Consider the following 23479-nt stretch of genomic DNA (forward strand, 5'->3'; position numbering starts at 1 on the left):
CCGTCACCCTCTCGCTCACTCTCTCGCTCACTCTCACTCTCTCGGTCACTCTCTCGCTCACTCTCTCGCTCTCTCTCTCGCCACCGTGGGGTGCGGTCGCACAAACGAGTTGCTCCTGCCCCTACCTGTGTGCGGATGGAGGCCTGGGCTCAGGTGAGAGCCTGAGCCCGGCCTAGAGAGAGGTGTACCTGCGATTTTTCTTTCGCGTGTATTAGCTTGTGATAAATAGCAGTTTTAACACTGCTGTTGTTTGTCTGTTTGAGTGCTTTGTCTGTGTGGTTGTTCTTTTGTCTGTCGTCTTTTTTGTTTGATCGTCCTTTTCCTTTGTTTGTTTCTGTCGGCTGGTTGGTGTGGTGTGGTCGGTGTGGTGTGGATGGTGTATTTGTCTGTTTGTGTGGTTGTTGTTTATGTTTGTTCGTCTGTCGGGCTGGTATTCTGCGTGGTTGTGTATTGTTGTGTGTTTGTTTTGTGTGGGGTTATTACTTTTTTTTATCACTTTTTATTTTTTTTCTACGATTAATTTTCGCTGCCACTGCGCTGCTGCCATGCAAGCACCATGGCTCAGCCTGGCAGCATGGAGGCCCTCACGGATCGGCACGGGTTTCGCTGCTTCCCTCCGCTGGGGACGTCGCTCGACGACGTCGCTGAGGCGGTGGCGGCACACACCGGGCCGGCAGCCATCCGAATAATCCAGAGGGAGAACCGGGGCTACGTGGTCTACGTGGCCACGGTGGAGGCGGCGGCGTGCGTCGTTGAGAGGGGGCTCAGCGTCGGAGGGGAGGGGGGGCTGCTCGTGCAATGCAGCCCGCTCTCTACACCGGCTGTTCGGGTGACCATCTCCGGCGCGCCACCATACTTCACGAATGCAGAGCTGAGGGTGGAACTGCAACGCTACGGCGTGGTGGTGTCGCCCATCGTCCTGCTGCATATAAAAACACAACGGAGGGAGCTGAGGCACGTTCTGTCAGGCCAACGGCAGGCGTTCCTCGTGCTTAAAAGTGGGAGTACCGAGCTGGATGTGGCCATCAAACGCACTGCTGGTGGCCGCGTCCACACGATATACCTGGCCACGGCCGAGCCACGCTGCTACGCGTGCGGTGGTGCCGGGCATCTAAGGAAGAACTGCTCCACCGGAATGAAGCTGCAACGACGGAGACAAGGCTGGTGCTGCAACAAAAACAGCAGCAGCAGCGGGAGCAGCATCAGCAGCAGCAGCCATCACAGGTGCCGCCACTGCAGCAGGAACAACAGCAGCAGAGTGGTGGTGCCGAGCCCGTGCCGGAGCACGGGGAGTCGGACCCTCAGGAGGGTGCCGACAGCAATGGGGCTGCCGTCATTAAGAGCGCCAGGAGGAAGAGGAGGAGGCGCGGAAACGGGCAGACGGAGCAGTTCAAGAGGCCAGCCGCAGCCGGCGACATCGGTCGGCCGGCCGGCTGTCCGGAGGATGGGGGGGGGGAAGCTATGGAGGCCACTGACAACGCAGACTCGGCGGGCGTGAGCGAGCCGAAAGCGCGTTTGCCGAGCTCGGCCCCACCCACCCCTGCGACGGAGGGAGAGGAGCCAGCAGCTGCTGCCAGCGCCAGCGTGGTGCCGAGCGACGACGCAGCTCCGGGGAGCCACTATTCACACGGACCGACGGGTGGTCGGGAAGGGAGCGTGGAGCCCGATGTGGTCGAGGAGGAGGACTGTGCCGCCGAACGAGCCAGCTGCTCGGCGGGTAAGGAGGGGGAGGCCGTGGAGATTGCCAGCGGCGCGCACCTGGCGGTGACGACAGGAGGAGCGCCCCGGCTGTTTCCGGCCTCGCCCGTTCCAGCGCGGGAGAGAGAGGAGACGTAGGCTGCCGCCGACGTCGTAGGTGTGCCGGGCGGCGTCCTGGCTCCGAGGAGTTCCCCTCATCCGCCCCGAGTGGTGGCGGGAAGAGGTCGAGGAAATCCAAGGGGAAGAGTTCGCCCTCGGTGAAGCCGGGGGGGGAAGGCCGTGGAAACCTCTGAAGGCGCGCACCCAGCGAACGCGATCGAGCTGGGAGCGCGATCGCCGAGGCAGGCCTCGCTCACCCCGGCGACGGGAGAGGAAAGGTCGCCGACCACCGCCAGCGCAGGCTCTGTGCTGTGCGGCGTCACAGCTCGGACCCCCCCCCCCCACCTCATCTACCCTGACGGATGACGGGAGGGAGAGTGAGGAGCCGAGGTAACTGATGGGGAAGGCGCCACCGAGCAGATCGGCTGCTCAGTGGAGGTGGAAGGAGAAGCGATGGAGGCCGATAGCGGCGCGCGCCTGCTGGTGACGACCAAGGGGGCGCAATGGCCGGCTTCGACCCCAGCTCCTCAGACAGAGTTCGGAGAAGGGACATTGATTGTCGCGGACGCAAGCTGGGTGCCGCGCGATTTTGTCCCCTTTAAAGGCAACCCCCCCCCCCGCCACGGAACGGATCAAGAGACCGAAGGGCTGGAGGAGGTTGCCTGCACTCGGGACGGAGCCTGGTGAGGTGCCCGTTCCCGGAACGTCGGCAGATACCGGAGGGTGGGTTGGCGCCGACGGGAAAGCTCATGGTGATGACCTGGAGAACGATTTGGACGGGAGGGCGTCCCCCCAGAAGCTTGGAGGCTGGAGAGAGCAGGCTGAGCCCGGGGAATGTGCGCCCGAAGCCCTCCTCCTCCGGTGGTGGAGGACGGCGGAAAAAGAGAAAAAGGGGAATGTGGCGAGGGAGCTGGCAAAAGTTTTCCCCGGAAGGTACTCCCTTGCGGGGGTGGTAGTGGACGTGAGGTTTGAGACACATAAGTATGGTTTCGGCGCTCAAGAGATCGAACGGATAGCGGAAATAATGGACAAATCGGGGCTGTTCCCCTCCTTTTTGGTGGACGAAGACGAAGAGGAAGAAGACGAGAGGATAGCCTGGGCGAGGGAGGTCAAGGAGAGGGAGGCCATGAAGGCCAGCGGCGATGCGCGGGTGAAGGCGGCGACCGAGGGAGCGAAGCAGCCGGACCCGGCCTCGCCTGCCTCATCGTCGCAGGGGAGCGGGGTGAGCGCCGTCAGCGGTGGCGCCCCAACGGGATGGAGGGAGAGGCCGAAGGCCTGGCCTCCGATGGCCGAGATGGAGTGCTCCCCCGAGTATCTCCTCGGCTTCCTAAAATGGTCATACGGGAGGCGAAACATCTACGTGCGGGACAGCTTCCCGAATAGAAAGAAATTTATGAGAACGGCCCAGCGTGTGGTCCAGGACCCGAGTACTTTCGGGTACAGTCGCCAGGAAATTTTCCGGGTCAAAGCCTTGATGGGCAAGGTCCGAAAACAGCCACCATCCCCCCCCACCCCCCCCTTCTCCCCCGAGGCGTTGAGGACGACGCCACTACCGCCGCCGCCAGCCGGGGGGGGAGGTGAGGAGGTGGGAGTGGAGGGGATGTCATGTTAGGAGAAGCCCTGCCAGGCGAAAGGGTGTCAAAGCCCGGAATGTCATTGGACACTGACTCTGAGGCGGTGGCGATGTGGTGCGCGATGGCTGGGCAGTGCTTGGTGTTGCCATGAGATGACCACGCCGAATGCACTTGGACTTGTTTCAGTGCAATTTGCGCCGGAACCTGAACGACGCGCACACCGGACATTGACTGTGATGCGGTGGCGATGTGTTGCGTGACGATCAATGAAGTGTGGTTGTTGCCATGAAGGCATGTACATTTTGTTTGGCGATCGAATGAAGTGAATGCTGTTGCCATAAAGGCATGTACGTTCGTTTTGATGCACGGCAAGGCTCCGGCGCCATTGGTGCTGGGGGAATAAAATTGTTATAAAAGTCAAAAGTCTCTCTCTCGCTCACTCTCTCGCTCACTCTCTCGCTCACCCTCTCGCTCACCCTCTCGGTCACTCTCTCACTCTCTCTCTCTCGGTCACTCTCTCGCTCACTCTTTCGCTCACTCTCTCGGTCACTCTCTCGCTCACTCTCTCGCTCTCTCTCTCGCTCACTCTCTCGCTCACCCTCTCGGTCACTCTCTCGGTCACTCTCTCGCTCACTCTCTCGCTCACCCTCTCGCTCACCCTCTCGCTCACTCTCTCGCTCACTCTCTCGCTCACTCTCTCGCTCACCCTTTCGGTCACTCTCTCGCTCACTCACTCGGTCACTCTCTCGCTCACTCTCTCCCTCACTCTCTCGGTCACTTTCTCGCTCACTCTCTCGGTCACTCTCTCGCTCACTCTCTCGCTCACTCTCTCGCTCACTCTCTCGCTCACCCTCTCGCTCTCTCTCTCGCTCACTCTCTCGCTCACTCTCTCGCTCACCCTCTCGCTCACCCTCTCGGTCACTCTCTCGCTCACTCTCTCACTCTCTCTCTCGCTCACTCTCTCGGTCACTCTTTCGCTCACTCTCTCGCTCTCTCGGTCACTCACTCTCTCGCTCTCTCTCTCTCGCTTTCTCTTCCCTCCCCACGTGGGTCGCGTGGATTTTGCTCCGGGTGCTTCCGATTTTGTTCCACCTCAGCATTTCGAATCGGCGTCACGCGTTTCCACTGTCCGGCTACCGCTTTAATATTTTCCACGTGATTGATGATAACGATAAACCGTCTCGCCACGTTGTCATTTGTGATGGCGAGGTGGCTTCTGAATAAGTATAACCCCTTAAATACAAAGTTTTTCACTATAAATCCTTTTTATGCGTGGCGGCCAGAGTCCTCTCGTCCTCTGGCTTGAGATGGCTGCCACCTATGGGTCAGATGATTGCATTGCACCATTGAGCAATTGGCAATGTTCTGGCCTGCCCACTACTAGACATCTGTGGTGAAAAAATAGCTAATCGGATTTCTCCAGTATAAATTAAGTTCATGTCCGTCTCACCTGTGGTGAAGTGGGCTTTGGGGAGATTGTATTCCATATGAAGTAAGGATGCTGATGATGTACGTCTCACCTGTGGTGAAGGTGAATGCGGCATTGGGAATATTCTATTAGCTATGAAATAAAGAATCTGATTCTGTCCGTCTCACCTGCGGTGCAGGTGAAGGTGGCTGTGGGAATATTCTATTAGCTATGAAGTAAGGATGCTGATTCTGTCCGTCTCACCTGTGGTGAAGGTGATTGCGGCTTTAGGAAGATTCTATTACCTGTGAAGTAAAGAATCTGATTCTGTCCGTCTCACCTGTGGTGAAGGTAAATGCGGCTGTGGGAAGTCCCAATGCGAACAGCAATGCGCGTGTCGCCAGCATCGTCCCCCTCTTCCTCCTGGAGCGGACGATTTCGAGAGCTCGCGCCAGCGCAGAGACTCGGGATGAACTGAGAACAACAACAACAACAAAACAACAACAATAACAACAACAAAAAGCCGAGTTTGGTGTGGTGATGATGATGATGCGGTGTGATGTAGTGTTATGGTGGTGGTGATAATCATGTGGTGGTGATGATGATGATGGTGTGGTGGTGTGATTGATTACAATGTGATGTCTTTGATGGTAAAGATGATGATGATGTGGTGTGATGTAGTGTTATGGTGGGGGTGGTGGTGATAATTATGTGGTGGTGATGATGATGTGGTGGTGTGATTGATTACGATGTGGTGTCATTGATGGTAAAGAAGATGATGATGTGATGCGATGAATGATGATGTGATGATTATGTGGTGTGACTATGGTAATGCTGCTGATGTAGTACGATGCATGATGTTGGTGCGGTGATGGTAATGATACGATGATGATGCAGTGCGATTATTGATGATGCGATGGTGTGGTGTTACGATGGTAACGATGCTGAGAACGACGTAGCGTTGTGACGGCAACGATGAAGACGACGCAGTGTGATCATAATTACGACATCGATGATGATAACGATACATTGACGATACGACTACAACACGAATTCCAGGATTACATAATGTCAACAAAGAAGGTGGATGGAATCAATTGACCATGCAGCCTGCGGCAGAATAACCACGACACGGACATCTGGGACGCTGTACGCAACTTTCGAATTGTCATCGCACTGCTCTGTCCAGCGCAGGCGTTGGAAAACCTTTCGAAGACGAAGCAGAGAGACATTTTTTGTGTCTTTGATCAACAATAGTTGGACAGCCGCATCACATGCAGAGCTACTTGTGCGCGCACAACACACAGCGGGCAACACAGCAGACGACACAATCTGAATGTTTTCGATTTAAAGCTTTCGTGACTGCAGGGATTCGTATTCTTGGTTCTTTCGGTAAAGTCACGTAGAAGGGAAAAATAATAAAATAATAAAAATAAAACTACACAATCCGACTTTAAATACAATCGGCGATGGAATAAACGGCGTCTAGTTTAGTGTCGTTTCCCCCACCCCTTGCTACTCTTTAGCACTGCAGGTCGACTGCTGTACATTTTGTGGTCACCAAGATACTCCACTGTGACCACATTTCCCGACATATTTAATGAATTATCCGTACACACATTTACATTTAACATTCCAGTTATTTTTATTTTAAACCGGCTGCCCGCATGGGAGGGTGGGGGGGCAGCCAAAAAAGCCACAAGGGGGGACAGCCAACAGAGCCACAAGGGGGGGGGGGGCAGCCAAAAGAGCCGTAAGGGGGGGCAGCCAAAAGAGCCACAAGGGGGGGGGGGCAGCCAAAGAGCCGCCGCATGCGACTCCTGAGCCGCATGTTGCCCACCCCCTGGCTCCAGGTGCACGGAGCGTCTGTGAGCTCCCTACCGTCTGTGAGCCCCCTACCGCGTGTCTGTGAGCCCCCTACCGCCCGTCAGCTGCGTGCAGTGAGCTCTCGCCCTGAGCCCTCTTGCGACTCCGTCCCGTCGCTGTGCTTTGACTGCCGGATTAAAGACGCGCACGGGCACTTATAACTGGAGGGATTAGCACTCGCCCGTCCTCACACTCACTCACACCCACAAACACACACTTCTCAGCCTGGCCGTGACGGTGGTGGTGGTTACGCCGGCAACGACGGGGGTTGGTGGATCACCGCACAGATGTATGTACGTAATCATAATCAACGTTTTTGGGTTTAGATCGCGTTATTTATAAATGTGCCGTAACCTTCCACCACCCGACACGGCCAATCAGTAAAAAAAGTGTCACGTTGACAAAAGACAAAATAGTTCACGCTTCAACACACCGGTGAGCTGAAGCAGTGAACTATTTGTCGTTTGTCAACGTGACACTTTTTTACTGATTGGCCGTGTCGGGTGGTGGAGGGTTACGACACATTTATAAATAACGCGATCTAAACCCAAAAACGTTGATTATGAATAATATTGGTCGCGAAAGCCTTACACGTGTTGAACTGTATGTACGTATGTTGAACTTCTTGCTCGCCAGGTGAACACAGCACACGTGTGAACGCCACGCTTTCCTCCTGCCCCCCCCCACCCATCTGTACGGGGATAGAGTGTTGCCCCCTCGCACGCGTGCGATGTCTCTGGGTGCTCTAGTTTCCTCCCACGTGTATATACACTCATTCATCAACCGATACCACCGTGGCATGTGCAATGACAAGAGAGCCTGCATGCGGTGCGAAGGGACTGGTGGCCACGGGAGGTAGTGACAGGGGAGTCAGCTGCGAGTGCGAAGGGACTAGTGGCCACGGAAGGTAGTGACAGGGGAGTCAGCTGCGAGTGCGAAGAGACTAGTGGCCACGGGAGGTAGTGACAGGGGAGTCAGCTGTGAGTGTGAAGGGACTGGTGGCCACGGGAGGTAATGACAGGGGAGTCAGCTGCGAGTGCGAAGGGACTGGTGGCTACGGGAATGTTCGCGAAGGGAGCGTGGTCAGGTGACGGAAGAGGACGGTGGAGTCTGCCGGTGGAGCGAGCGTCCAGTGTCAGCCAGAATGATCGAGAAGGGGGGCGTGGCCTCATGTTGGTCTATAAGGGGGAGATGCGCGGGAGACTCGGGGCTGTTGCAGTGGAGGCCTCTTGCCTGATGTCAAGCGAACGCGTCTTAAATAAAGTGCCATCTCAAGAGAAGTGTGTCATGTCGTCATTACGCACATACATAGAGGACCGCAGAGATTGGGCAATTGTTGATAGCGTCGGCTCCTCACCACCACCGCGTGGCTTCTCCCTTGCCACTCGTCTGTGGTTCATCATCTTCCTGGCGTTTCTGAGTCGTGCCCCCCTCTCTCTCGCTGTATCTCCTCTCCCGGCGAGATTGGCGCGGTTGCCTACGTATGGTGTGAAAGAAGTTCAACATGGTACGTGTGCACCGAGCGACGGTTGCGGCACGGCGTGACGAGCCGTCGTCGTCGTCACCATTATGACTCATCCAGCAGTGGATTGAAAACAAGGGGCTGCAAATGGAACGTTCCGTTTCGCGACAACCATTGCTGTTATTGTTATTATCACCGCAGTGCCATTGAGAGGAACGCCAGATGCGCGGATTAGCTCCCCGCCCCCCACACCGCCCTGCCCCCTCACCCCCCACGTGACGCAGAAGCGTCACAATGGAAGTGTGACGTCGTTTGTTGGTGAGACGATTATCTGAACCGGTTCTGGGCCTCCCCTAGGTCGACTCAGCCTCAAACTAGTACCCGGTGCGGTGCGTAAAGACGTCGCCACTGGGGAGACAAAGGCGGCCAGGCGTGGTGCTGGCCTCCCACCTCCTCGTGTACCGTTCCGGCCTTCATCGGCTAACAGCACTTTCTCCAAACAGCCCGTGGAGGCTATACGGGGGATCTTTGTCTTTGCCTTTTGTTTTCATTATTCGGAAGTGTGCGTGCGCGCGCTCGCTCGCTCGTGTGTTTGTTGATTTGGCAGAGTGGCGGGTGCCGGGCGCCCTGCGGGTTTTGTTTTGACAGCGGGAGATGGCGAATCGGGCGGATTACCGAGGCGATCTCGTCCGAACGAGACCCCCCGATGTTGTTAGGACCACCCCCGATCTCGTCCTAACGAGACCCCCCGATGTTGTAGGACCACCCCCGATCTCGTCCGAACGAGACCCCCCGATGTTGTAGGACCACCCCCGATCTCGTCCTAACGAGACCCCCGATGCTTCCCTGTCCATTCTTCTCGGTGGCAACCCTCGACGACCCTCCGCGAGGAGGCGATGTTTGTTCATCAATCGCGTCGTTGCGCAACACAAAGACAAAGATCCCCCCTGTATAGCCTTGACAGACTGTTGGGGCAAGTGCCGTGAACGAGTAGGAGCCCCTGTGAAGGCCGCCAATGTGTCACGTGGTCACCACCACGGTCCGTACCGCCTTTGTCTCCCCAACTGCCGATGTTTACTATAACACCGCAACAGGTACTCACTCGAGGCTGAGTCAGGTGTGCGTCACCGTCGGTGTTGGTTGGCCGCGAGCGGGAATCGAACTCGGGTGGCCGGGTTCGCAGCGCAGCGTGCTAACCGTTGCACCACCGCTCCCCATCACACGCACGCGCACACGCGCACGCGCGCGTATTCGTAGTTCCTGGTGCGGCGTGTGAAATCAGCAGCACTGGGGGAGACAAAGGCAGGTTGGTGTGGTATTCGTTTGCATGCATGGGCACTGGGAAGACAAAGGCGGCCGGGCGCGTTGCCGGCCACTCTGCTCGTTTGTGTGCTGTTTCGGTCTCAATTGGCACTCACGAACAGTACTGGACCTTTGATTTAAAAGCTTTCGTGACTGCAGGGATTCATATTCTTGGTTCTTTCGGTAAAGTCACGTAGAAGGGAAATGATAAAAATATAAACTTATAAAACAATACAATTCTAGCAATCATCATCATGTGGATTTCACACCTGATGACGATTGCTTGTGTTGCAGTCGAAACGTCGTGAGAATTTTATTGTTTTATATTTTTATTATTTTATTATGTCCCTTCTACGTGACTTTACCGAAAGAACCAAGAAGATCGATTCGAAGCTTTCGTGACTGCAGGAATTTACTCTTTGTTTCTGTTAGTAAAGTTATGTAGAAATAAATTAAATAATAATAGAATACGACGTTTCGATTGCAACACAAGCAATCGTCATCAGGTACGAATGAATGAGAAAACAAACCTAGTACATTTCGATTTAAAGCTTTCGTGACTGCAGGGATTCATATTCTTGGTTCTTTCGGTAAAGTCACGTAGAAGGGAAATAATAAAATAATAAAAATATAAAACAATACAATTCTAGCAATCATCATCAGGTGGATTTCACACCTGATGATGATTGCTTGTATTTCAGTCGAAACGTCGTGAGAATTTTATTGTTTTATATTTTTATTATTTTGTTATTTCCCTTCTACGTGACTTTACCGAAAGAACCAAGAATATAGTACTGGACCTGTTGAGATTAATTAGTGGCTAGGGGGTGGGAGGAGCTGGAGGGTGGGGGGGTCATTATGTCTATTATTGTGCAGCAATTTGGCAGCGGGTGGGCAGAGGAGCGACGCTCACAACAACGAGTGGAGCGCCGGGGGCGATTAAAACGCAGCAAGTTGGCACAGTTGAGAGTTGGTGCATCTAAAACTATTTCTTTTAGCAGAAGCGACCTGGCCATAAATGATAGCTCGAAGTGGCTCATCAGGCGGAAATTTGCAGCAGGCAAAGACTCTAAAACGCGTGACGTTGATTCTAAATGTGGAGGGGGAAAACCAGGAGGACCCGGAGAAAAATCCACGTGGCCACGGAGAGAGAGAGAGAGACACGCAAACTCCAAATATACAGCTGCAGGCGTCAGGGTCGGCATCGAACCCACGACCTCCTGTATACAATAAATGAGTGACGAACGGTGATGGTTGTTGTTGTTATTGTCTAAACTATAATTCAATATATAACTTTGAAAAAATCCATGTAAACCTATATCTCTATAAACCCAAATAAAACACAGCAGACGAACGCGAATCAGATGGGCCTTTTTATTTGAACGGCAGCAATCAAGCAGCTGCAGCAGCAGCATCATCATTATTTTATACACCACACACAAACCTCTCACTTTCAGGTCGCAAATACATTTTGACGCAGGATTACATTTTCTTGGTTCTTTCGGTAAAATCACGTAGGTGAAAATAAAAATAAACTAAATTAAATCACGACGTTTCGGAGGCAACACAAGTTTCCGTCATCAGGTGGGACAACCACATCATTAAAAAAACAGAGTTACTGGTGGGCAAAAAAACTGAATTACTGATGCCCACTACAGTAATTCTATTTTTTTATGCTGTGGTTGTCCCAATTTGTGTTGCCTCCGAAACGTCGTGATTTAATTTAGTTATTTTAAACTTTTATATTTTTTATTTTTACCTACGTGACTTTACCGAAAGAACCAAAGAGTATGGATCCTTGCAGTCACGAAAACTTCAAATCTAGAAGTAGCTCATCATTTGTACCCGCCTCTTACCACGCGAGACGTCTCTGCTAGGAGACCAGCACTTTATGGTCCGTGCACTTTATGTTCATGGTTATTAATCTCGATTGTGGCTAAGAGCCATTGATGTTTGCGTTTCATTGTATAGAACAGCACCATCTGACCCTCACCCCAACCCCCTTCCTTTTCCCCTTCGGCAATGTGTTGCAGCCCGTACCACCATTCCCCTATATACATTTATCTTTTAAACGAATTTCCCAAATGATGTACGCTGCCGTGTGAGCGTGTCGGCTGCCGTGTGAGTGTGTGAACAAGACGATTGATAAATTAGGTGCAGGAATACAAGTAACGTGATTGGGGTGTTTTATTTTTTTCAGTCATTGGTGACCGGTTTCAATGACAACTCAATTCTGTGCAAAGTCTGTGCATCTCAATGCGATTCTATGTGGGGTCGGCATGCGAGTCTAGGGGTCTCCGTACGAGTCAATTGGTGACCGGGCTGATGCCATCAACCTGGTTTAATCACAGTGGGCGGATGAACCGGGATTCGAACCCAGAACCTCAACGGTACCGGCTCTGGGTTCTCAACTGCAGTGATTTAGTGGCCTCCCAGAAAACTTTAAGCATAAATGATATATAATAGGGGTATGATTTGACCAAACATCTTAAGATAGGACGCTCTTCATACAAGAGTCTCAGTGCCTAGTGAGACCATACTAGATAAATATATTCGTTTAAATGTGTTTATATATATTTGATATAAATGGACTAATATAAAGCTTTGTGTCATGCCCGCTCCACACCAATCGAAGCTAACAACGCGCCCTGTGGGGTGCTTTAATGGCACGATGTCCCACGTTTCGCTCCGTGTCCTGAGAGACTCTTCGCACCATGTGCTGGGAGCATCTCAACAACAACAATAAAAATAACACATTGTAAACGCACGCAGCTTTCGTTCACCAGGGAATGATTCAGACAGGGAATGATTCAGAGGCTCGCGGGAAGCCACAGACAAGCGGGGAAGGAAGGCGGCCGCAACCGGCGCCAAGGGTTGCCCAAGCTCTGCGGTCCTACATGTGGATGAATCGCCAACTCCATTCATAACGAGTGGCTATACGAACGGAGGGAAGCTGGACTATCCGGAGAAACCCACGTCTGTCACGAGGGGGTGAATATCAAGGACCTAGTTCTAATGACAACCTCAGTTCTGTGCGAGTCTGTGCATCTCGATGCAACTCTATGTGGGTGCGCATGCGAGTCTAGGGGTCTCTATGCGAGTCAATTGATGACCCGACTTAAACTTATCAACTCAATTTCGATTTAAAGCTTTCGTGACTGCAGGGATTCATCTTCTTGGTTCTTTCGGTAAAGTCACTTAGAATGGAAATAATAAAATAATAAAAATAATTCTATACAAATTATTTTGTCAAGGCGCTCTTCCCCCCTCTATCCCAGCTTAAATAGTCACTCCAAGCCTGGGGTGTGTCATTCAGACTCTGTCTTCTCGACAGACCTGTTCTCCACCTGAGAACGGCTGCTTGCGTTGTTGCCGAAACGTCGTGAGAATTATTTCATTATGTTTTATTTTTATTATTTTATTATTTCCATTCTACGTGACTTTATCGAAAGAACCAAGAAGATTATCAACTCAACTTGGGAACTTGGTTTAAATCAGAGTGGGCGGCTGAACCTGGATTCGAACCCAGAGCCGGTACCGTTGAGGGCCTCCGCCAACCCTCACTTGCTGCACGCTGCAGTGAGACGTTTACTCCCTCGCCACCGTGGCGAGATGTTGACTCCCTCGCCTGGTATACAGGAGTTTGTGGGTTGGATCCCGGTCCTGACGCCTGCTGTATATGTGGAGTCTGCGTGTTCTCTCCGAGGGTGCGTGGATTTTATTCTGGGTCCTCCGGGTTTTTCCGTCCACATTTAGAAACATTCTGCTGCTACAAATTGCGACGTGACAAGCCACTAAGTTGAGCTATCATTTGTGACCAAGTCGCTGTACAGCTCGGTGTGTCTTACCTGCCAAAATAAAAATAGTAGTTTAGTAGCAGCAGTTTTAATTATACAGGCGCAGCACAGCCCAGCAGCTGCCGGCTGGGTGGGCGGTTGGGTTGTGGGTGGGTGGGTCGGTGCGAAACGTCGGACATCATCTACATCCTCCCCGTGGCTCGTGACAAGAGTAGGGGCCCACATCTCTCCGTCTCTCTCTCTCTCTCTCGTGACGGTCCCTACGTGAGCTCTTGCAGCCGTGGGGGGGGGGGGGGTAGGAGGTCCTTCCCTACACGAGGATTCCGTCTCGATCCTGCCCGCACTCATCCCCGGCTCGTACCGGCACCGCTGCCGGCTGCCACAGGCAGTCCGTGCTGGCGAAGAGGCCGCCGCCTCGGCCCTGTACCACGAGGGGCACGTAGAGGGCGTACGCCGGCAGCAGGAGACGCCCGGGCCTGCGGCACAGACGCGATTTATTTACTACTTTACGCCACGGGTTCGATGAACGCGGGTTGGGGGGTAGGGAAAGGGGCCCAGTGAAGGCCACCAGAAAAAAAAGCCGACAAAATAATGGCACGGTTTGCCGGCAACGCACACAAGCACCAAACGTTGAAGGCGTTGAAAGAGTCATCTTCTTGGTTCTTTCGGTAAAGTCACGTAGAATGGAAATAATCAAACAATAAAAATAAAACATAATAAAATAATTCTCACGACGTTTCGGCCACAACGCAAGCAGCCGTCCTCAGGTGAAGAACAGGTCTGTCAGAAAGACAGCGTCTGAAGGACGGCTGATTGCGTTGTGGCCGAAACGTCGTGAGAATTATTTTATAATGTTTAATTTTTAATGTTTTATTATTTCCATTCTACGTGACTTTACCGAAAGAACCAAGAAGATGAATCCCTGCAGTCACGAAAGCTTTAAATCGGAGTGTTGAAAGAGATTCGGTGTTTAAACACCATTGGAACCTCATTTGCCAGTTAAAAAGATGAGAATTGTTTATTTACCCTTCTATCTGGCAACAACACTTACCCCTTTTTCAAGGACAGTGCATACATTATCAGAGTTATGTTTTTTGTTTGCATTATGACTGCAGGTATTGTGGTCTATGCAAACATGACTCCTTGTAAAAATGGTGTCAGTTTTGTTGCCAGATAGAAGGGTAAAAAACCAATTATCAGAGATTAGGTGGTTTATAAACTGGTCTATTGAATTGGGCGAGGATGTTGTTGTTATCATTGTTGTCGATGTTGTTGTTGTTATTATTGTAAGAGCTTGAGGGTGGGATTAATTTGATAAACTTTTCCCCTCCCCCCCCCCCGCATTGTTGCAACTTCCGTGCCAGGAGATGGAATCAAACCCGCGAGCCTCTGGTCTGCAAGTGCCATGTTTGCCGTGATAGCTGAGAGGCATTTTTAAATCCTTTATATTAAGTTCACTTGCTTGCGCGCTTACGACCGTGCAAATCTTTCGGTCGTTTTTTTTATCCCACTTCCCGCGATCCAATCGAGCTGACATTTTGCACACAGACTCGTTGTGCGTGACAATTTATTTTCGTGAAAAAACATTTGCAAAATTTTCCACTTTTTAGGAAATTTATTTTTTATATTTAATTTAAAATACCAATGTGATAAAAATGAAACTCTTATTCAAGAAAAACAGAAATGAATAATAAAATAAAACCGATGCCACGCATATAAAGGCTTTATAGTGAAAAACTTTGTTTTTACGGGTACATTGTTTTGCACTGTTTGTGGTAACGTTCTGATCGCGTGCCCCCTACTGGACAACTGTGAAAAAATAGCTTTTCACTCATCGGATTCCTCCTGCAGCATAAATACATATTCTGATCGTGTAGCAGCGTCCATACAGCCACGATTGAACAATCGTCATTGCTTAATGATAACTTACTTCCGATCAGTAGACATTTCCTGATTGATGTCACACATCGATAGATACATTACGCTATGAGACATCCTTTACCAGTGGCAAAATATAGTAATAGGTTTTTACCCTTTCAACTGGTACAAAAACTGACACCTTTATATATTTTTTGCCACTGGTAAAGGAGGTCTCATAGTGTAAATGCTTACCCCGAGCTCTCAATACTCTTATAGTGCGCTGTTTTTGAGTTGTACGCCTTTTGGCATCATCTGGTCCAACACCAATGGAGACTAGGCTCTAAGAAAAGCTGTCTCGGGTGTGGACCAATCAACTTCAAGGACAGTGCATATCATTATCATCATCAGAGTTGTTTCTTTTTGTTTGCATTTTGACTGCTTGTGTTGTGGTTATTGCAAACATGATGCCTTGTATAAAGGTGTCAGTTTTTGTACCACTTGAAAAGATACATTACGCATTGATAACTTTCACAAACACTGCCGTCACAAAATAGTGGCCAACTTTTTTTTTTTACTTCTTCACAACATTGCAAACGATCTGGTGGAATTTATTTTTACATTCATACACAATCCACTGCAGGTCGGACAAAAGCGCCGAGGGAGTTATTCGTACCCGTTGACTCCACCGAACTCCTCCCGATCGCCGTGTCCCCTTGCCGAGGCCACGTTCACCGCGCCGGCGTCTTCCCCACGGCAGCTCTGGTCAGCCACCTGCCCAAGGGAACGTTGACATTTGACCCGTGCAGGGCAGAGGGCGCAAACGGGTTTTGATTCCTTACCCGTACCCGTACCCGGCCGCACCAGGGTCGAAAACGGGTACCCGTACCCTACCATACCGATTGCGATCTCTGGGATGAAGCCATGTTGCAGGCGCGGGTGGGTTTATTCTAGGATCTTGAATTGTGAGAAGAGACAAGACGTTGGGAAATGAGTGACAAACGGTGACTCACCAGTGACTCACGGCCTACCCGTACCCGGCCGCACCAGGGTCGCAAACAGGTACCCGTACCCGTACCCGGCCGGGTACGGGTAGCCGGGTATCGGGCAGGGTACGGGTATCGGGTACCCGGTTGCGACCTCTGGTGCAGGGGCCTCCAGCGCAGGAGGGTGTATGCAGTGCAGTGTATGTTGAACTTCTTTCGCACAGTACGTAGCCAACCGTGCTAATTGGAGGTGCTGGTGAAGGACAACAAAACTAAACACAACATGCAGTTGTAAACAAATGAGTTTGTCAATTTTGATGATTTCAAAGTGCATATCAACAGTGGCTTCCTAACATCGGGAGAAAGAGCGTTCCAGACGACCGCAGAAAACAGGGCATCTGAAGGCGTCGCGCGATGCGGTGACCACCGTCTTTGCTCGACAGTTGAGCCAAAATCCGCTGCCGCTGCTGCTGCTGCTGCTGCAAGTGTAGAGGTGTTACGGGAGGGCGAACAAACACACCAGGGGTGGTTATGCCCGCAAGGATGCTTACATCCACGTCCGCATCGGTTAGCCCTGGGGGGCTGAAACGGCGCTGTGATCCCCCATGGCCCCACCCCTCGGGGGGGGGGGGGGGAGTTGCTATATAAGGCGGTGAGCCGGTGGGCTCGGGGGTTCAGTGTTCAGCTTTAGCCAGTGAAGAAGGAAGACCGGCTAGATAGGCCCTGGGACTCCCCTGGATCGCCGTCCTTCTAAGGAGCGACCGGGGCAAGCCAGTGGCGTGGCCCCGAGAGCTCAGAGCCGATGCTCTTGTAAGAGCCGGTCTGGGGACTCAGGGTGCCGTGATCCCAGCTTGGCCAGAGCTGAGTCAGCTAGCCTCCCCTAGCTCTCGAGTGGAGGACCTGGGAGTAGGCTAGCCGGGATAGAGATAGTGGAGTCTCCCTGTTAGACGGGTGAAGGGGCCGATACCCCTTCGAGTGTTGTATACCTTGGCCTGTATTGAGTGAAACGTTTAATGAATAAGTGTGCCTCCGACTACGTCGCCCACGTCTCATTGAACCTACTACACAAGGATGACCGGAGTTCGCACAACGATGCCTTATGCTCTTTAACGAGTTCGGCAAGCGAGCTGCTACTGCTGCTGCTGCGTTGGGGGAAATGTTTGGCCGTCGATTCCACGAGTATTTGAGGGCTTTTGAGTAATAATCACGCCCAGCGCTGAGTGGAAGGAAGGCCGTGATCGACGTTGAGAATGGGCGTGGCTCACAAGTACGTATAAATAGATTAACATTGCCCATAGAATAACATTGCCCATAGACTAACATTGGCCATAGACTAACATTGCCCATAGACTTACATTGCCCATAGACTTACATTGCCCGTATAATAACACTACCCATAGACCAACACTACCCATAGACCAACACTACCCATAGACCAACACTACCCATTGACTAACATTACCCATAGACTCAACACTACACCTAGACCAACACTGCACATAGACTAACATTGCCCATACACTCAACACTACCCATAGACTCAACACTACCCATAGATTTCGATTTAAAGCTTTCGTGACTGCAGGGATTCATCTTCTTGGTTCTTTCGGTAAAGTCACGTAGAAGGGAAGTAATAAAATAATAAAAATAAAACAAAATAAAATAATTCTCACGACGTTTCGGCCACAACGCAAGCCTGAGGATGGCTGCTTGCGTTGTGGCCGAAACGTCGTGATAATTATTTTATTATGTTTTATTTTTATTATTTTATTACTTCCCTTCTACGTGACTTTACCAAAAGAACCAAGAAGATGACTACCCATAGACTAACACTACCCATAGACCAACACTACCCATAGACCAACATTACCCATAGACTAACACTACCCATAGACCAACACTACCCATAGACTAACACTACCCATAGACCAACATTACCCATAGACTAACACTACCCATAGACCAACATTACCCATAGACTAACACTACCCATAGACCAACATTACCCATAGACCAACACTACCCATAGACCAACATTACCCATAGACTAACACTACCCATAGACCAAATTACCCATAGACTCAACACTACCCATAGACTAACACTACCCATAGACCAAATTACCCATAGACTCAACACTACCCATAGACTAACACTACCGATAGACTAACACTACCCATAGACTAACACTACCCATAGACCAAATTACCCATAGACCAACACTACCCATAGACCAACACTACCCATAGACCAAATTACCCATACACTCAACACGACCCATACACTCAACACTACCCATACACTCAACACGACCCATACACTCAACACGACCCATACACTCAACACGACCCATACACTCAACACTACCCATAGACTCAACACTACCCATAGACCAACATCACCCATACACTCAACACGACCCATACACTCAACACTACCCATAGACTCAACACTACCCATAGACCAACATCACCCATACACTCAACACGACCCATACACTCAACACTACCCATACACTCAACACGACCCATACACTCAACACGACCCATACACTCAACACGACCCATACACTCAACACTACCCATAGACTCAACACTACCCATAGACCAACATCACCCATACACTCAACACGACCCATACACTCAACACTACCCATAGACTCAACACTACCCATAGACCAACATCACCCATACACTCAACACGACCCATACACTCAACACGACCCATACACTCAACACGACCCATACACTCAACACTACCCATAGACTCAACACTACCCATAGACCAACATCACCCATACACTCAACACGACCCATACACTCAACACGACCCATACACTCAACATTACCCATAGACCAACACTACCCATAGACCAACACTACCCATAGACCAACACTACCCATAGACCAACACTACCCATAGACCAACACTACCCATAGACCAACACTACCCATAGACTAACACTACCCACAGCTCAACACTGCCCATGGACTAACACTACCCATAGACCAACATTACCCATAGACCAACACCACCCATAGACTCAACAATACCTACAGACTCAACACTACCCATAGACTAACACTACCCATAGACCAACACTGCCCATAGACTCAACACTGCCCATAGACAAACACTACCCATAGACTCAACACTACCCATAGACTAACACTACCCATAGACCAAATTACCCATAGACTCAACACTACCCATAGACTAACACTACCCATAGACTAACACTACCCATAGACTAACACTACCCATAGACTCAACACTACCCATAGACTCAACACTACCCATAGACTCACACTACCCATAGACTAACACTACCCATAGACTCAACACTACCCACAGACTAACACTACCCATAGACTAACACTACCCATAGACTAACACTACCCATAGACTAACACTACCCATAGACCAAATTACCCATAGACTAACACTACCCATAGACTCAACACTACCCATAGACCAACATCACCCATACACTCAACACGACCCATACACTCAACACTACCCATACACTCAACACTACCCATACACTCAACACTACCCATACACTCAACACGACCCATACACTCAACACGACCCATACACTCAACACGACCCATACACTCAACACTACCCATACACTCAACACTACCCATAGACTCAACACTACCCATAGACTAACACTACCCATAGACTAACACTACCCATAGACCAAATTACCCATACACTCAACACTACCCATACACTCAACACGACCCATACACTCAACACTACCCATACACTCAACACTACCCATACACTCAACACGACCCATACACTCAACACGACCCATACACTCAACACGACCCATACACTCAACACGACCCATACACTCAACACGACCCATACACTCAACATTACCCATAGACTCAACACTACCCATAGACCAACATCACCCATACACTCAACACGACCCATACACTCAACACTACCCATAGACTCAACACTACCCATAGACCAACATCACCCATACACTCAACACGACCCATACACTCAACACGACCCATACACTCAACATTACCCATAGACCAACACTACCCATAGACCAACACTACCCATAGACCAACACTACCCATAGACCAACACTACCCATAGACTAACACTACCCACAGCTCAACACTGCCCATGGACTAACACTACCCATAGACCAACATTACCCATAGACCAACACCACCCATAGACTCAACAATACCTACAGACTCAACACTACCCATAGACTAACACTACCCATAGACCAACACTGCCCATAGACTCAACACTGCCCATAGACTCAACACTGCCCATAGACAAACACTACCCATAGACTCAACACTACCCATAGACCAAATTACCCATAGACTCAACACTACCCATAGACTAACACTACCCATAGACTAACACTACCCATAGACTAACACTACCCATAGACTCAACACTACCCATAGACTCAACACTACCCATAGACTAACACTACCCATAGACTAACACTACCCATAGACCAAATTACCCATACACTCAACACGACCCATACACTCAACACGACCCATACACTCAACACTACCCATATACCAACACTACCCATAGACCAACATCACCCATACACTCAACACGACCCATACACTCAACACGACCCATACACTCAACACGACCCATAGACTCAACACTACCCATAGACCAACATCACCCATAGACCAACATCACCCATACACTCAACACGACCCATACACTCAACACGACCCATACACTCAACATTACCCATAGACCAACACTACCCATAGACCAACACTACCCATAGACCAACACTACCCATAGACCAACACTACCCATAGACCAACACTACCCATAGACCAACACTACCCATAGACTAACACTACCCACAGCTCAACACTGCCCATGTACTAACACTACCCATAGACCAACATTACCCATAGACCAACACTACCCATAGACTCAACAATACCTACAGACTCAACACTACCCATAGACTAACACTACCCATAGACCAACACTGCCCATAGACTCAACACTGCCCATAGACAAACACTACCCATAGACTCAACATTACCCATAGACTCAACATTACCCATAGACTCAACAATACCCATAGACTCAACACTACCCATAGACCAACACTACCCATAGACTAACACTACCCACAGCTCAACACTGCCCATGGACTAACACTACCCATAGACCAACATTACCCATAGACCAACACTACCCATAGACTCAACAATACCTACAGACTCAACACTACCCATAGACTAACACTACCCATAGACCAACACTGCCCATAGACTCAACACTGCCCATAGACAAACACTACCCATAGACTCAACATTACCCATAGACTCAACATTACCCATAGACTCAACACTACCCATAGACCAACACTACCCATAGACTAACACTACCCATAGCTCAACACTGCCCATGGACTAACACTACCCACAGACTAACACTACCCACAGACAAACACTGCCCACAGGAGAACGAGCGTACCGGGCCGTGGGCGATTTTGGCAGCGGCCGTGGTGGCGGTGGCAGCGGTGACGGCGGCGGCAGTGGTGGCTGTGGCGGCGGCGGTGGCGGTGGTGGTGGTGGTGGTGACGGCGGCGAGGCTGGCGGGGTTGGAGGCCCAGCGTGAGCGAAGCAAGTGCGGGTCGCGCAGCCGGAAGGTGTGCAGCTTGTGGAGCGAGCGGCCGGTCTCGGCCACGCTGGCGCTCACCATCACCATCATGGCGAAGCGATCGGCCAGCAGGTCCATGTACTCGCCCGGGGTGACCGTGATGAGGGCGTCTTGCTCTGTGCGGGCGGGCGGTCGAGCGGGCGGGTTATCGAGTGGGTGATTGAGTGGGTGCATGGGCGAGAGGTTGAGTGGGTGATCGAGTGGGCTAGCGAATGGGTTGACGAGCGGGTGGGTGATCGGGTGAGTGGGTGGGTGGTGGCACCGGAGGGTGAGTGGGCGATCGAGTGAGCGCGAGCGAATGGGTGAGCGAGCGGGTGAGCGAGTGGGTGAGTGCGCAAGAGGGTTGAGTGGGTGGTGGAGTGGGGGCAATTGAGTGGGTGAGCGGGTGAGCGAGTGGGTGAGTGAGCAAGAGGGTTGAGTGGGTGGTCGAGTGGGGGCGATCGAGTGGGTGAGCGAGTGGGTGAGCGAGTGGGTGAGTGAGCAAGAGGGTTGAGTGGGTGGTCGAGTGGGGGCGATCGAGTGGGTGAGCGAGTGGGTGAGCGAGTAGGTGAGTGAGCAAGAGGGTTGAGTGGGTGGTCGAGTGGGGGCGATTGAGTAGGTTAGCGGATGAGCGAGTGGGTGAGCGAGTGGGTGAGTGCGCAAGATGGTTGAGTGGGTGGTCGAGTGGGTGCGATCGAGTGGGTGAGCGAGTGGGTGAGTGCACAAGAGGGTTGAATGGGTGGTCGAGTGGGAGCGAGTGAATGGCTGAGCGAGTGGAGTGAGTCGGCAACGAGTGCAGGTGATTGACCGAGAGAAAGAGACCCCCCCCCCCCCAATCTTTCTCTGCACCCCAGGCCACTCGCGCACAAAGACACTCGTCCCTGGCTCACCGTCGAAGGGGCAAAGCACGATGGCGAAGCTCTCCTCCTTGAAGACGCCCAGAGTCTTGCCCATGAGCGTGACCACGTGGCCACGCAGCTGCACGCTCACCGACCGCACCTCGTTGCTCAGACTCGTCACCCGAACCAGCATCGCGAAGTTCGATCCCAGCACGATCCCCTCCTGCAGGAACACGGCCACCGCCACGTCCCGGCATCGCCGCTGCTGATGATGATGATGATGCTTCTCAAGTTGCTGCTGCTGATGATGATGATTCTGATTCTCATGGTCTTGCTGATGATGGCACTGCTCTTGAAGCTGCTGCCCATGTTCATGTTGGTCATGTTGCTGCAGCTGCTGCTGCTGATGATGATCTTGCTGCTGCTGTTGCTGATGTTGGAGATGATCTTGTCCGGCCTGCTGCTGCAGATGCTGGTGATAGTAATGATGGTGGTGATGATGGTAATGCTGTTGCTGCTGCTGCTGCTGTTGCTGAAGAAGACTCCGATGTTCCGTTTGCTCCGTCTCTTCCTGGCGGCGCAGCTTCGCGAATTCGGCACCGGCGACGGGCGCCAAAGATCCAGCGGCCTCGACCGACAGAGGCGCCCGATCGGGCCCGGCCCCGATCACGTGGTCGCCGGCCCACGCCGACGCCGCCGGGGCCGCTGGGGCCATGCCGACGATCGCCTCGTCGCCCGAAGCCGCGCCGCGCAAGAGCAGCCTGCGGGTCGCTGCAACGTCGGCTCGGCGCCGATCGTTCTCCGCCAGCAGGCACCGCAGCCGATCCGCGTAAAACGTCGGGCCTGCGGCTCGCCCGGCGCTGCCGTAGGCGCCGCCACCGCCGCCGCCGCTGCCCGAGGCGTCGCTCTCCG

General features: G+C 51.7%; 1 protein-coding gene across 1 annotated transcript; it reads right to left on the minus strand.

Moving 5' to 3' along the window:
- Positions 1 to 11153: 11153 nt before the first annotated feature.
- On the minus strand, positions 11154 to 23287 carry LOC144736875 (uncharacterized). The gene is made up of 4 exons (XM_078619531.1): positions 22619 to 23287; positions 21564 to 21865; positions 15740 to 15837; positions 11154 to 13682 (listed from the first exon to the last, which is right to left on the minus strand). Exons 1-4 carry the CDS (start codon positions 23280 to 23282, stop codon positions 13517 to 13519), a joined length of 1230 nt encoding a protein of 409 aa, XP_078475657.1. The 5' UTR covers positions 23283 to 23287; the 3' UTR covers positions 11154 to 13516.
- Between the last annotated feature and the right edge of the window lie 192 nt (positions 23288 to 23479).

Source organism: Lampetra planeri, chromosome 63 (genome assembly GCF_965212315.1).
Source record: "Lampetra planeri chromosome 63, kcLamPlan1.2.h2, whole genome shotgun sequence".
In the NCBI taxonomy this organism is placed as follows: Eukaryota; Metazoa; Chordata; class Hyperoartia; order Petromyzontiformes; family Petromyzontidae; genus Lampetra; species Lampetra planeri.